This window comes from Ricinus communis, chromosome 3 (assembly GCF_019578655.1).
Source record: "Ricinus communis isolate WT05 ecotype wild-type chromosome 3, ASM1957865v1, whole genome shotgun sequence".
Classification (NCBI taxonomy): Eukaryota; Viridiplantae; Streptophyta; class Magnoliopsida; order Malpighiales; family Euphorbiaceae; genus Ricinus; species Ricinus communis.
Window position 1 is genome coordinate 24,602,480 of NC_063258.1, and position 13,742 is coordinate 24,616,221.

The window sequence follows — 13,742 nt, forward strand, 5'->3', positions numbered from 1 at the left end:
GAGCTTCTCCACAACTTCATGTATTTATGCAAGTAATCTTGGTGTTCCAATTTATTTTCCCTTTTCTTGAGTCTTGCACTTTCATTATTGTTGAGCCATCTTCATAGCTACTTCTTAAAAATGTACAAAATTTGGCACAAAGCCTTAAACTCTTAAGTGACAATAAAACCCCATCGCAATACCTATTATCATGGCCAAAAAACTCTCCTCTAAAACCCTCCAGCTTGGAAGTTATGTAGTATACCTAGACTAGAGCACTTATGTTTGTCTATTGTAGAATTAAAAATTATTGAACAAAACTAGTTTCGGTTGAATTCATTTTGTCAGCTTCAAAGCTCACCTATGCATTGCTACATATACACCCTAAAATTAATCTAGACAAACATCAAACTATTCACCAGAAGCTATAGCACACTACATTTTGTATAGCTACGAGAAGATCAAGAGCTATTAAGGATTATTAACTGATCCCTTTATTTCATTTATTATCAACATCAAATCCTAAGACCTAAGAAACCCCAGTCCAGCTTTCTACCATAAAAAGCCATGACCCACGGGTACCCCTACTAAACGCGCAGATATCCATATATCAACCAAAAAGAAGCAAGATATCCAATTTCAATCTGAACATAATCCAATATACAGTGCATCATTTGTGCCACGTGGCTTGTTGCATGTTGACATTTCAGAACAAATGCCTTGTATAATTTCTCCTAAAACCGAATAACAAATTAAATAAAAGCAAACAAGCCAAGTAAATGACACTTGACGAACAAACATTAAGAACTAAAAAGAACCCAAGTCTACCTTTCTACCCTTCAAGCCAAGTCCCACAGGCATAATTAATATCACTAATAAATGCAAAGAACATTTATGCATAAACCAGATAAAGCAAGATACCGTTCCATTTGAATATAATCTAAAATTGGATAAATTGTATTATGCGTCCATTCTGCCGCGTAGCTTGTTGCGCATTGACGTGGCACAAGGACAGCAAATGTGGGACAAATTACTCCATAAATTGAGCAACAAATTAAATACATAACAACACAAGACAACAAAAGAACCTCACTTGTTGAACAAGTGCAACCGTTGGCGCAAGAAAAACACATACATTCTTCAAAGGTTTCCTTATCAAGTGACCCAACTCATAAATAAGCAAAACAGCAATGTGAGTTTTGCCACAACCTGTTCCTAGATACACAATTATATTCTCCTCCAGAGCCTTCTTGCATAATTCCAACTGATATCTAAAACACAAACAAACAAGTTAATCAATAAATCCACATTAGCACTGAAAACAAACAAACAAACAAACGAACTCTTTATATTTCACCCCAACCAAACAGAGCAGTCCTCTGCTTTCTGGTCAAGAAAAATAAAAACCTCACCTATGCAATGAGAAAATCCAGTAATTATTAGAAGGGTTTAAAGCAAAGATTATATTCAAATTTACCCCAATCTCTCGACAAAACAAAGAAAAAGGTTAAAGAAATTCATCAAACACAGAAACTTCACTAGAAGTGAACAAAATAAACAAAAAGCTATAAAACAACAAAAGACATACTTTCTAGCGATTTTTCTTGGATCCTTCTCAGGTTGTTGAGGCATAGAGTTGCACTCATCTCCATCATCATCACCAGCGATTCTGTTGACAGTGCAAATGCTGCTACTATCATCGGGGGAAATGTCAGCTTCACCGTCAGGCATTTGGCTTTAGTGGCGTAGTGATCAAGCGGGCTTTCTTTAGCTTCTTTTTCTTCCAGCAAGTTGCAGAGAGAGAGAGAGAGAGAAAGGGGTTGTTTCCTTTACGGATTATATTTGAGAATGAGACTGGATTCTCAAGGAAGGTATTTCTGCAGTTTGAGCAGCATTACATCAGACGAATGATGTTTGGAATATTTAATTCAAATAGTCAAACCGAAGTCAAAATTAACATTTTTAAATGAATTTATGTCAAAATTCTCATAAATATCCTACAGATATTATTAATTTACGCCACCCCGCAAAGAAATAGCATACAAAGAAATGTAAGCGTTAATTTAATTATCTTTTATCATTATTTCTTTATTATGTTTTTTTTATCAAATTTTCTATATTTTATTTCATCTCTTTTGTCTAAATCTTTATACTATCTATAAATAAAAACTAACTGTACCCACCGTTCAAAATCAATTGAATATAATTTTGAGTTTTGATTCAATTTTGAAAATATTACTTTCAACTTTTAAATAAAAGAAAATTTTGTATCATATAAACTCGGATTAAAAAAATAAGAATATCTTTTATAAATTAAGAATAAAAATGGCGTACCAGTTATAAATTTACTTATATAATTTGATTTGTATATAAAAATTAAAAAAATTTATAAGTCAATTAATTATTTATAATTATATAATAAATTCTATAATAATAAAATAATATAATTATATTTTTACAAAATTTAAAAAATAGTACATATTTAAAAAAATTATGATTATTCTATATATTAATAGCTTCACATAAAAAAATTATATCATATAGTAATGAAATAAAATTCAATTTGACTTTAGATTTGTATATAAATTAACTTAAATTTTTTTGCTCTTTTTACTTTTAAATTGATTTATCTAAAATTTTCATTCTCTCGTTTTCATTTAAATTACTCCATGTAAAATGTGAAAGAATTTAATATAGTCTTTATAAAGAAATAAATTTTAAATGAAATTTTATTAAATTTTATTTATTATAATTTTAATGTATTATAGATGTATGATACTATATAAATTACAAAAGTAAATATTATTTTTAGTTTTAATAATTCATTAATATAATTAAATATCAAAGTAGTTAATTATATATAATATTTAAATACTAATTAATTAAATATATAGATTTTATTTATTAGAACTTTTATTTATTTTAGAATTTTACAATTTTATTAAAATAAATATTTATTTATATAATTTTAATTAATTAGGAATATAAATTTGTAAATAACTAAAAATATAAATTTATAGCAGTTTAGTATTAATAGAAAGACACAAAATAAATAAATTATTTAAAATAATATTAGTTAAATTTTTATGGTTAAAAAAATAAGTTTATAACAGTAGAATAACGAGATGATTCTCTATCAAAATTCAATATTTAAACTATAAAATGGCTTTTTAAAAAGTACTGAGTTATTTTTTATTCCTTTCAAAAAAGAATTTAAGGAAAAACTCTCAATCTCTATTTTACGGTGTAATTTAAATTAAAAAAGAAATAAAAATTTGAGCAACATTCCCCCAAAAAGTATAAAAAGAAAAAGTAAAAAATTCAAATTGCACTTATGCAAATTGAAACTTATTCGCATGGTAATTGCTCGTATCATGCGGTGCAACCAGTGTGACTAAATGATAATGCCATGATGGCCGTGGCTATGCACAGCCCCGTTACCACCACCGCCAAACCCACCGTAGCCTTCACCACTCCACAAAACTACGCTTCCAGACTCTCCCATCTCCTCACTCTCAAATCCTTAACTCCCCTCTGGTGTCCCACAATAATCACCCAACCCACTCCACAAACCCTCTCCTCTCTGGCCCTGCACCTCGCCCCTCACTCCATTTCTCCCATCTCCGCTATTCTCTTCCCTTCCCGCACCGCAATTACCGCATTCTCTAAAGCTATATGCTCACTCGCAACTCCTCTATTGCATCCTTCTCATGATGCAATGATCATTGGGGCTTTAGGCAAAGACGCCGAGTTGATAGACTCTGCGTTTTTGCTTAATATTTGTTCTAGTATTAATAGGATTAGGGCCTTAGTCCCTCAAACCGCCACGCCAAGCGGTTTGGTCCAATCACTTGGTGCTGGAGGTGGTCGGAGGGTTTTGTGTCTAGTCCCGAAAATTGTGGGACTAAAGGAGCCTCCAGTTGTTCCGGATTTTCTCCGGGAACTGGAGGCCGCCGGGTGGGTTCCGATTAGGGTTGATGCTTATGAGACACGTTGGTTGGGACCCACCTGCGCGGAGGGGATAGTGAAGGAGGAGGGATTGGATGGTGTGGTGTTTACTAGCAGTGCTGAAGTGGAAGGGTTGTTGAAAAGTTTGAGTGAGTATAGATGGGATTGGAAGATGGTGAAGCAGAGATGGCCGGAATTGGTGGTGGCTGCACACGGGCCGGTGACCGCAGCTGGGGCTGAGAGATTGGGTGTAGATGTTGATGTTGTGAGTGATAGGTTTAGTAGTTTTGAAGGCGTCGTAGATGCTTTATATAGTAGATTGCAAGGTTTGAGTTCTAACTGTTTGTGAATTTGTCTCAATGAAAGCCCAAATAAGAATTTCCTTTACTTGTTGCATTTAGTGATTTAACTTACATAACAAAACGAATCCCTCAAGTAGTATCATACCACTGAGATTCTTTGAATCTAATTATAATACTTGAATTTACAATTCAATATGATATGATGCTAAATGAGTATATGATTCATGAATAATGAACCAATGTCAATTAGTGTTGAAGTCTTAAGCTGTTTTGCCATGTAATAGACACAGTAAAGGAGGAAACTGCTGGGAGAGAATATTCTAAATCATATATGATCTTTAATAACAATGATTACACTATTTGTTTCTTTAATCCTGGATTGTTCTACTCTTTCTTCTGAACACAAACCTGCCAAATATAGGAATAATAGAAAGTTATGCGAATTGCAGTGAAGAATCTCTTGTTTTTGGGATAGAGATGCTTTTGAAAGAATACCAACACTTGCAAGAAAATGGCTTCCTCTTCCTTCCTTTCCCTTGAGCAAGAATTGGAACACTATTTGTGCCTAGAATGACAAGACACATACATGTAGGATTCTTTATATACTTTTGAAACTGGAGTCTACCAGTATGTCTTGTCGGTCCATTAGCCATTGTCTAGGGAAGAAATTTTCTTCTATGTGCAAATCTGATTGTTTTCCTTTTGCTTTTACAGTTACCCATTGTTAATGTTACCCTTTTCCCCCTCCCTACCCCCTATTGTTTTTCCATATAAGAAGCTGCGAGGCCAATGCCAGTCAACTATTAATTTCCTGTAAGCCAACCTGAAAGTTCTAATTTTAGTTTTTGTGTATTGGGGCCAAAAGGGTCACGGCTATAAGCTACATATTGACAACATCACTTATCCTAATACTTCTCCCCTTAGAAATTAAAAAAAAATAATAATTAAATAGAAGATAAAACACCAAGTATCTGAGTTTTTGTATTATGATAAAATTCTTCGGGTAAAAAATAAAAACAAACTTATAAGCACTATATAACAGAAAAACATTTTAGGTAATTACAGAAAAAAGGGGCTAATCAAGCAATACACACACATATATATCAACTAGCTAATTGTTATACCTATCATCCATTAATCCGAAAATGTAAGAATTTGACAGTATAGTCATCTGGCTTCAATCACTTGCGTTATTTTCTCTGAGGCCTGAACCCTGATAAAAGCTTTAATGCATCTTCCATGGGTGGCCTATCAGCTGGTCTACTTCTTGTGCAGAGCAAAGCAACTTCAAGAACCTGTTTTATTTCTTCTTGCATTGATTCAGAAGAAGAACTAGCTTCGTTCTCATTGTATATTTCTCTTAAGAGTACCTCTTTAGGCTTGCTCTGTATGCTTCCCCCTGCATTTGCCATCCTACCATTTGTCAAGATTTCCAAAATAATCTCTCCAAAGCTGTATATATCCATGTAGAGCTCCTCTTTTATTCTGCTGTTCAGTATTTCACCTGTTCAAAAAACATATATAAGACAAGTGGTAACCATTTTATACTGCCTAATTACAATTAATCCTGCTGCAAAACAGGGGAAGACTTTGACAATCTTGTTTGAAAGGAATACAAGGTATAGTGATACAGTATCTTTTTGTGTTTGCAAGGAATATTGACTATAATGGTCTAGGTAAAACAATGATTTTCTCGATTGTACTTTGGCAATTTTCCCAGAAAGTTCTGTCTTTCCTGCCTCCAAATTTAGTTTTCGGACACTCTTACAATTTTAACCGATGTAGAACTTTTTGGTTGAATGTTGACATGCGAAAGTAAGCTGCTTCAAATCCAGGAATATAAAGAAAAACCTAGGCATGTACTGCATGAAACATGTGGTAAAGAACAACTATGTAGAAAGGGAATACCTGTTTCTTTCATGCTAATTGTTGCTAGAGATGATCCTTTAATCATTTCGGCAAGGAACTTAATCCCAAATTCAGCCAGATGGGGTTCCATATTTTCGTCAAAAACTATGTTACTTGACCTCAAATCTCCATGAGGAATTGCTGGATAACAGTCATGGTGAAGGAAACAAAGTCCCCTTGCAATGCCAGTCACAAGTTTGTACTTGGCTGGCCAATCCCTCTTCACATTAATCTTCTCAGCCAAGTTCCCATTTGGCAAGTAGTCATACAAGAGATAAGCTAGTTGCTTATTGTAGCATAATCCCAGTAATCTAATCAAATTCTTGTGCCTTGCATTGCCCATTCTCATTACAAATTCTGTCACCATCATCATTCTCTTTGCTTCAAATTCAATCTTTTTCACCGAAACTGTTATTCCTGTAGGTAGAACTGCTTTGCAAACTGAAGCTGATAGTGGCGGTGCTGCTTCCATCGACTCTGTGAAGCTAAAACTTCTCAAAACATCATTTGCTGTGAATCTAGGGAGTCCATTGAAAGAGACCATTTTCCATTGTCCTTTACTTCCTCTTCGGATATAAAATATTCCCCAAGCTGATGCTACAATGAACAAAACCACTCCCGCACTTAACAGAAGAACCCATGTAAGCTTCCTTGTGCCTTTGCTGCCCAATATTGCCATTGAAGCATGACATGGTCGCAAGGGTGCTCCACAGAGCTTTGAATTTCCGGAAAATGCACTGCTACCTATCAGTCTAAACAACTTCTTGGGAGGAATTGATCCAGAGATGTCATTAAACGACACATTGAGAAGTTTTAATCTTGAAGGATCACCAAACTTTGCAGGGATATGACCACTAAAATTGTTATGTGACAAGTCTATGAAACTTAAAGCTGGAAGACTAGCAAGCTCTTCAGGTATATGGCCAGAAAACTTGTTACTAGCTAAATCCATCTTTTCAAGATTGTGACATTTAGAAATACTTACTGGGACATTACCTTCTAGGTTGTTCATGTCTAACTCGATAACAGAAACAGATTTGCAGGAGTGGAAAGGAGGAACGTTGCCTGAGATATTACAACCTGAAGCTGAGAAGTTTTGAAGAAGTGGCGAAGACCATGTTTTTGTTGGGATTGTACCTCCAAGCTCTGGATTATTGGAGATATTGAAGTATTGAAGCTGCGGCGCTTGAAAGATATCTATAGGAATCCCACCAGTAAACTTGTTCCTGGAAAGGTCTACATATGTGATGTCAGGTAGATTGTTGAATTTCAGAGGAATTTCACCCCAGAAAGAATTATCTTCAATCCGAAGACGAACAAGCGAAGAACACTTAGAAATAGATGGTGAAAGGCTGCCTGTAAAATTATTTGAAAACAGGATCAACTTGAACAGAACACCTCCTGCACAAATATCAGGCGGAATGCTACCCACAAAATTGTTGGTGGAAACATCAACCCATTTCAGCTTCGAATTCCTGCCCAAGTCCTCGGGAAGTGACCCAGAAAAGAAATTGTTCCATATAAGTAGAGTATCAAGTGATGGAAGCTGAGCAATGCCTTGTGGAACGGTGCCATTCATTTCATTATACATGAGACTTAGCAGCTTAAGATTCTTTAACTCTGAAAAACTTTCTGGTATTGGACCAGAGAGCTGATTGTCAGAAAGATCTAAGCTAGAAAGAGGCTCGATTCTGCCGAACTCCCATGGAACCAATCCTGTAAGATGGTTTCTGAAGAGGAATAGTGACCGAAGCTTGGTGAGATTGGAGAGTTCCTTTGGTATTGAACCAGTAAGGCTTGCTCCAGCTATATCAAGATATTGAATCTCACTCATGTTCCCCAATTGCCATGGAATACTGCCCTGATAGGAATTATAGCCAATCTCCATATGGGTCACTGTCTTGAGTCTGCCTAATTCTGGTGGTATGTTTCCACTAAGAAGATTACCTGCTAGGTGAATAAACTCAAGACTCCTGAAAGAGCCATATTCAGGTGGGATTGGTCCATCAAAGTAGCTCCCAGCAAGATTGACAATCTTGATATACTCGAGCTGAGAAATTTCAACTGGCAATAGACCTGAAAAGCTGTTACTAAAAGCATCGAGGACAACAAGGTTTTGAAGACTGGAAATCCCACTTGGAAACTGGCCAGAAAAATTGTTTCTGCTGAAATCTAAGCTTCTTAGATTAGTAAGGTTAAAGATTTCAACAGGAAGCCGACCGGAGAAGGAATTATAACTCAGATTGAGATCAACAAGCTCAGTAAAGACACTAAAATGCTTTCCTGGAAATGCACCACCGAGATTCTTGAAAGAAATATCAAGAGCAATAACAACAGTAGAATTCTTGTTGCATTTTACCCCCGACCAAGAACATGCATGGATTTTCTTTGATGGATTCCCAACAGAAGGCAATAACCAGTCAGCTAAACTGTTATCGTCATCCATAAGCTCCGATTTTAAGCTCAAGAGGGCTTCAGAGTAAGGATCAGTAGCTGAAACAACTGCAGCAGTGAATATCAAGATCAAGAAAATGTTCAAGTATAAGAAACGGAATATCTCCATTGGAACTCGCAGCAGAGTTAGAAGGAGGAGACGGACACCACCCCCACAAGCCCAGATAGAAAACAAAAAAAAAATTGTCAGTTTTAGAAATCAGTCTTCAGGACTGTGATTTTGTTGGATGAGAGAGGTGCATGGGGACTAGAGAAAGAGAAAAAAAAAAATTGCATAAAAGGAGAGAGTGACGCATAGGAAGTGTTCATTTACTTTTTTTCTTTTAAAATTTTTGGTTAGTTGATATTGAGAGAATATAATTGGTTTGCTTTTGGAGGCAAGAATGGTAAATGGACCCTTTAGGTCATAGTTTATTTGGATGGTGTTTGCCACTAAAGAATTTAGCTTTTACAACTTGAGAGGCATCTTTTGCTTTCTTGCTTTTCACTACAGAGAAAAGAGATTAAAAAGAAATTAAAAAAATCTAATAACATTAGCAGCAGTGCCTAATTTGAAATTAGGGTTATAAATAAATATTAAAAAGAAAAAACCAACTATATTAGACATGGGACAATGGGGACATTAACCTAATCTTCCATATCCATGTTATTATTATTATTATTTTATTTTTTTTGCTTTGAAGATATAAAGTTTCTAGTGCATCATCTTATTCTGTTTGGATGATTTTGAGCAAATTGTTGTTTATGAATAAGTAAAGTGAATCATTATTTTAGAAGCAAAAGAATATACAAGATTAATTAAAGGGTTTTGTAATTAGTAGGTAATTATCATGATAGCTACTGCTGTAAGCTAGTTTTTGGACTGTTGAAAGCTTCAATAATATCATGAATAATAATATAAATACTCTCTAAAATTTTCACTTTGTTTTATTTATTTAAATTTTTTTAATTTATCTTAATTCAATTATTTAATTCTAATTTCGACTATAATTCAGTCATAATTAGAGTTATTATCATGTTAAGATTTGCAAGGAAATATTTATTGGTAAAAAGGGTTATAATTAGCTCGTGGGGATGGTGCATGCATTGGTTGAGCTTGACAAGTCCCTTTATTTTGAAAGTTTTGAATTACTAATGTAATGGCTTAGTTAGGGCATTATCATATAGAGGGAAGAGCACTTGTTAGGATTGACCAAGTCTTCTGTGGCAGCAAAATAGACAGTAGATTCATAAAAAGCATTCATCTTCTCTTTCTTTTTTTACTCTAATTTATGCTTATGATTAGCTAAGCCTTTTGTGTCCCTAAAGGACATTAAAGGTATGGTCCATTGTAGAGGTACCTGTGTGTAACCTTGGCAGTAAATGACTCATTCATTCACCCAACTCAAAACTAATAACCCGTTAGTCTTTTCATAAATAAAAAATTATATATAAAAATACTTTTATAATATGATTTTTTCCTATTTAATAAATTATTCGATACTTGAGGAATTCTCTATATATAGCAGCTGAAAATGGTCCTACTGGGTTTTGTTTGGACATGGAAACAAAACTGCATCAATGGCAGAAGTGAAGACACAAACATACAATACAAGAGCCAAAAAAAGGCATTGCTAAATTAAGTGTAATGGAAGCAAAAGGATATTGTCCACCATTTTCATTACTGCAAAGATTTCTTGGGTCCAATTCTTTTTATTTTCTTTTTCTCTTTATAATCTTCATTTGCTGAGAAATTCTTGGACACATATGAGAACAGATATATATACATAGGAAATAGTGCAAAACAATTTTATTTTTCTTCTTGGGAGGGTACTTAGCATTATCACATCACGAGAGGGACCCCTGGATTGCTGCAAAGAAGAGCAGTAAGCCCGTGATGAAAAATAATTAAATGTGCTCTGGTGGAAAGAAATGAGACCCATTTTGCTTGCTGTTATTATTACTATTAGGTCTCATTTAATGTGCCCTGTGTTTTGAGTGAGGCACTTTCTGTATTCTCTGCAACTAAAAATGAATGACCTTCTGCAAGGTTTTCTTGTCCTTTTTAATGTCATCAGTTATTCTTTTAATTCATTTTGGAGCTCAAAATGTAAGCCTGCACACTGATTACACAAATATTGATCAGTTGTTCATGATGGAATATTCAATATAGTAAAGAAAAATCCAAATTATTTACAAAATCCTGTTAGCATAGTTTGTTAACTTCAAGAGAAGAGGAGCTATGAAATATATTTCTCAAGGAGAAAGCTGCTAAATAAATAAAGAGATAAAAAGAGACATTCAGAATCCAAGGTGCTAATGGCTTTTAATATAATATCTTTCTTACATAATAATGTTAAGTAAATGATACGTCAATCTCTGATTCAAACAATTTAAAATTAGAAAAGCTGATGTTCTTAAGATATTCTTTTTCTTTAATCATTCAACACTATTGTCTCTTCCATTTTGTTTATTCAATCATTTAGCAATATTATCTATTTTACTTTTAATTTTTTTAAATCAATTTTAGTCACTTTTATTTTACTTATTGTAACACTAGATGTTTGTTGAACGCAAGTTCTCATTTTGCTTAATGATTAGGGTATTTTATGAGCATGTGGGCACAAACAAAACATGCTGAATTTACCATTTGTTTTTATGTAAAAATATAATTATACGTTAAGAATTGCAATTGCATTTGAAATACTTAGTTTAAGTAAATTCGATGAAATTTTCCTTTTATAACAAATGTAAAACCTAACTACACCTCCTATACAGTGCATTATCCAATGACCCTTTCATGAATATGACAAAAAAATAATTGCAATTGCAGAGATAATAACACTGGGATGATAACAGTGTTATTGTGGCAATGGCAACAAGCAAGTTCCAGTACAGAAATGTGTTGAGTAAAGAGGAAGATGGATGATAAAACTAAAACTAAAACTAAAAGCAGAAAGAAGGAAAGAAAGAAATTCCCTGTGAATTTCATTCAGGAAACTGACAGGTGACTGAAAATGACACTTGCACTAACCGTGTGGCCTTGGGGAGGCAAACCCATCTTTTTAGGAAAACAAAAAAACAAAGCCAAAACTCTGAATGAATTGGATTCCCATTTTTTCTGGTCAAGAAAAAACAAAAGAGAGGAAATGAGCTCAATCCTAATCCATGCACACTTTGATTTGATTATCTCTGTCTAGTTGTTTATTTTAAATCAGGATTTTTCTTCAGGAAAATATTTAGAACTATTGTTGGATGTTATTAAGAAAATAGTCTTAAATATTTTAAATTTAATAGATTTAATTGTCTTTTCCATAAACTGTACTTATCCAACTGTTTTCTTTAAAAAAATTATATATCAAAAGTAAATTAAAAAAAAAAAAAAAATCATCTATTGTTTTCACAAAAGTGCAGTTTAACTGAGTCCAAGTTTACAGTACTGCAGAAACAGTAACCTAGACGAGAATACTGCTAGTTATTTTTCTCTATATGCTCCATAATTAGCAGAAGAAAAGGTGGAACAAGCACTGCCAATCTTTCACTCAAAAACTCCTCCCTACTTCAACAATTACTGTACTTATCATTCTTCTATGTCCCATCCAATTTTCTTTTTGTTTATATGAATTAAAAAGAGGTGGTTCAGCACCTCCTCTTTCTCTCATATGTAAAGGGCACCCAGCACCACTACTAATCAATAAAAGACCATTTCACTATTGAATGATGATGTACTGTGGCCAAAGCTAAGACAATATTTTTTGGGTATCTTTTCAACAACATTCCATATTGAAATCTTGCTTAAATTTGCATCTACCATCACGCTAAGCTAAGTCTGTTGATGCGTTTTCTTTGACATTTTAGAAGAGAAGGAAAGGATGAATAATCACTGATAAACTAGTTAAACCAAAATATGTAACAGAATGAACAGACATTCTACAAATAGAAAATGTCAGTCGTTCAAAAAGAAGATCTCAGTCGTTCAAAAAGCATAATGCAATAAAGTTTAGTAAAGGGAAAGGAGAGTGGGTGCAGTTAAAAAAGTGATTTAGGAACGGGACACTTCCTTTCTTGTTGTCTTCGATTTTGTTTTTTGTTTTTGTTTTTGTTTTTTTAGAGGGTGAAAGGGTATTTGAAATTCAGAATTTAAATTTGATAATATTTAATTTCCATTTTTTTTATTTTGCTAATTAGATTAGTTGATTCAAAAGAACTCAATCATAGAGATGCATTCTTAAGTTAATTAAGCACTCAAGAAAAACGGAAATTATAAAAATTAAAACTTTTAAAAGTAAATCCTCCACAAAAATGTTAGATTAGTCTATCACGATATTGGTAAATAAAAATATCGTCAATAAAATTAATTATATATCAATATATATTATTATTTATTATTGTATATTTATATTAATTATTTTTTAATCTTAATTATGGATAGTTAATTTCAAGGAAATATTTCAATAAATCTTAAAATTAACAAAAAATATTGTTTTTACTATGTAATTCTTTTTTACAAATACTGTTTTTTTAATTTTTTTAAAATTTATGGGTTGTTTTTTAGTTATTTTATTCAAAAATAACTAAAGAAGAAAAACAACTAAAATCGTAATTTTAAAACAATAACTATATTTTTTAATATTTTAACATAATAAGAATTTAAAGAATATAAATTTAATAAAAAATTAAAACGACATGAATATTAAACTCATAATTGAATTCATACAGTAGTAATGGCATCATGATGAGCTGGTTTAGTTGCCAAAGAATTACTTTTTCTAATCAAAACTTGATAACTGGTGATCTAACCAAAATCTATTTTCCCATATCACCACAGCTCCATTTCATGTACATGGAGAAGTTACAACATAAGTAAAAGGCCAAAATGCATTATGTATGCCCTTGAACTTTTGTTATTTAGTCAGTTTAACCCTTTAACTTTCATTTTAATCTAACAGATACTTATTTATTTTTGTAATATTTTAACACTTTTTAAATATGCCTTCATTCAATACGTCCATATATATTATATAAAAATATTTAAATATGACTAAAAAATAAAATTTGGGTACATTTTAGGTTAAATGAAAATTAAAAATATTTAGATATTAAAAAAATAAAATTCATATGTCTGTTAAATTAAATCAGAAGTTAAAGTATTAAACTGACTAATCAATATAA

At 32.8% G+C, this 13,742-nt stretch overlaps 3 protein-coding genes across 7 annotated transcripts in view; 1 reads left to right on the plus strand and 2 right to left on the minus strand.

The window, feature by feature from the left end:
• Positions 1-1,960, minus strand: part of LOC8262844 (dicer-like protein 4) — a 45,900-nt gene extending 43,940 nt beyond the window's left edge. For 2 of the 5 annotated variants that reach the window (XM_015721977.3, XM_015721976.3), the window contains exons 1-2: positions 1,568-1,956; positions 1,073-1,250 (exon numbers count right to left, since the gene is read on the minus strand). In XM_015721977.3, coding sequence (XP_015577463.2) covers positions 1,073-1,250; positions 1,568-1,710 — 321 coding nt within the window. In that variant the 5' untranslated portion in view covers positions 1,711-1,956. Of the gene's footprint in view, positions 1-1,072; positions 1,251-1,567 lie in introns of all 5 variants that reach the window. The other 3 variants (XM_048371688.1, XM_025158142.2, XM_048371687.1) reach the window with 3 other exon arrangements.
• Positions 1,961-3,298: 1,338 nt separating this feature from the next.
• LOC8262845 lies at positions 3,299-4,314 on the plus strand. The gene has a single exon (XM_002523487.4). The coding sequence runs from the start codon at positions 3,389-3,391 to the stop codon at positions 4,274-4,276; it is 888 nt and encodes a 295-aa protein (XP_002523533.1). The 5' UTR covers positions 3,299-3,388; the 3' UTR covers positions 4,277-4,314.
• Positions 4,315-5,185: 871 nt separating this feature from the next.
• LOC8262847 (leucine-rich repeat receptor-like protein kinase TDR) lies at positions 5,186-9,026 on the minus strand. Its single transcript, XM_002523489.4, has 2 exons — positions 6,138-9,026; positions 5,186-5,733 (listed from the first exon to the last, which is right to left on the minus strand). The coding sequence occupies exons 1-2, from the start codon at positions 8,698-8,700 to the stop codon at positions 5,420-5,422; spliced, it is 2,877 nt and encodes a 958-aa protein (XP_002523535.1). The 5' UTR covers positions 8,701-9,026; the 3' UTR covers positions 5,186-5,419.
• Positions 9,027-13,742: the final 4,716 nt, after the last annotated feature.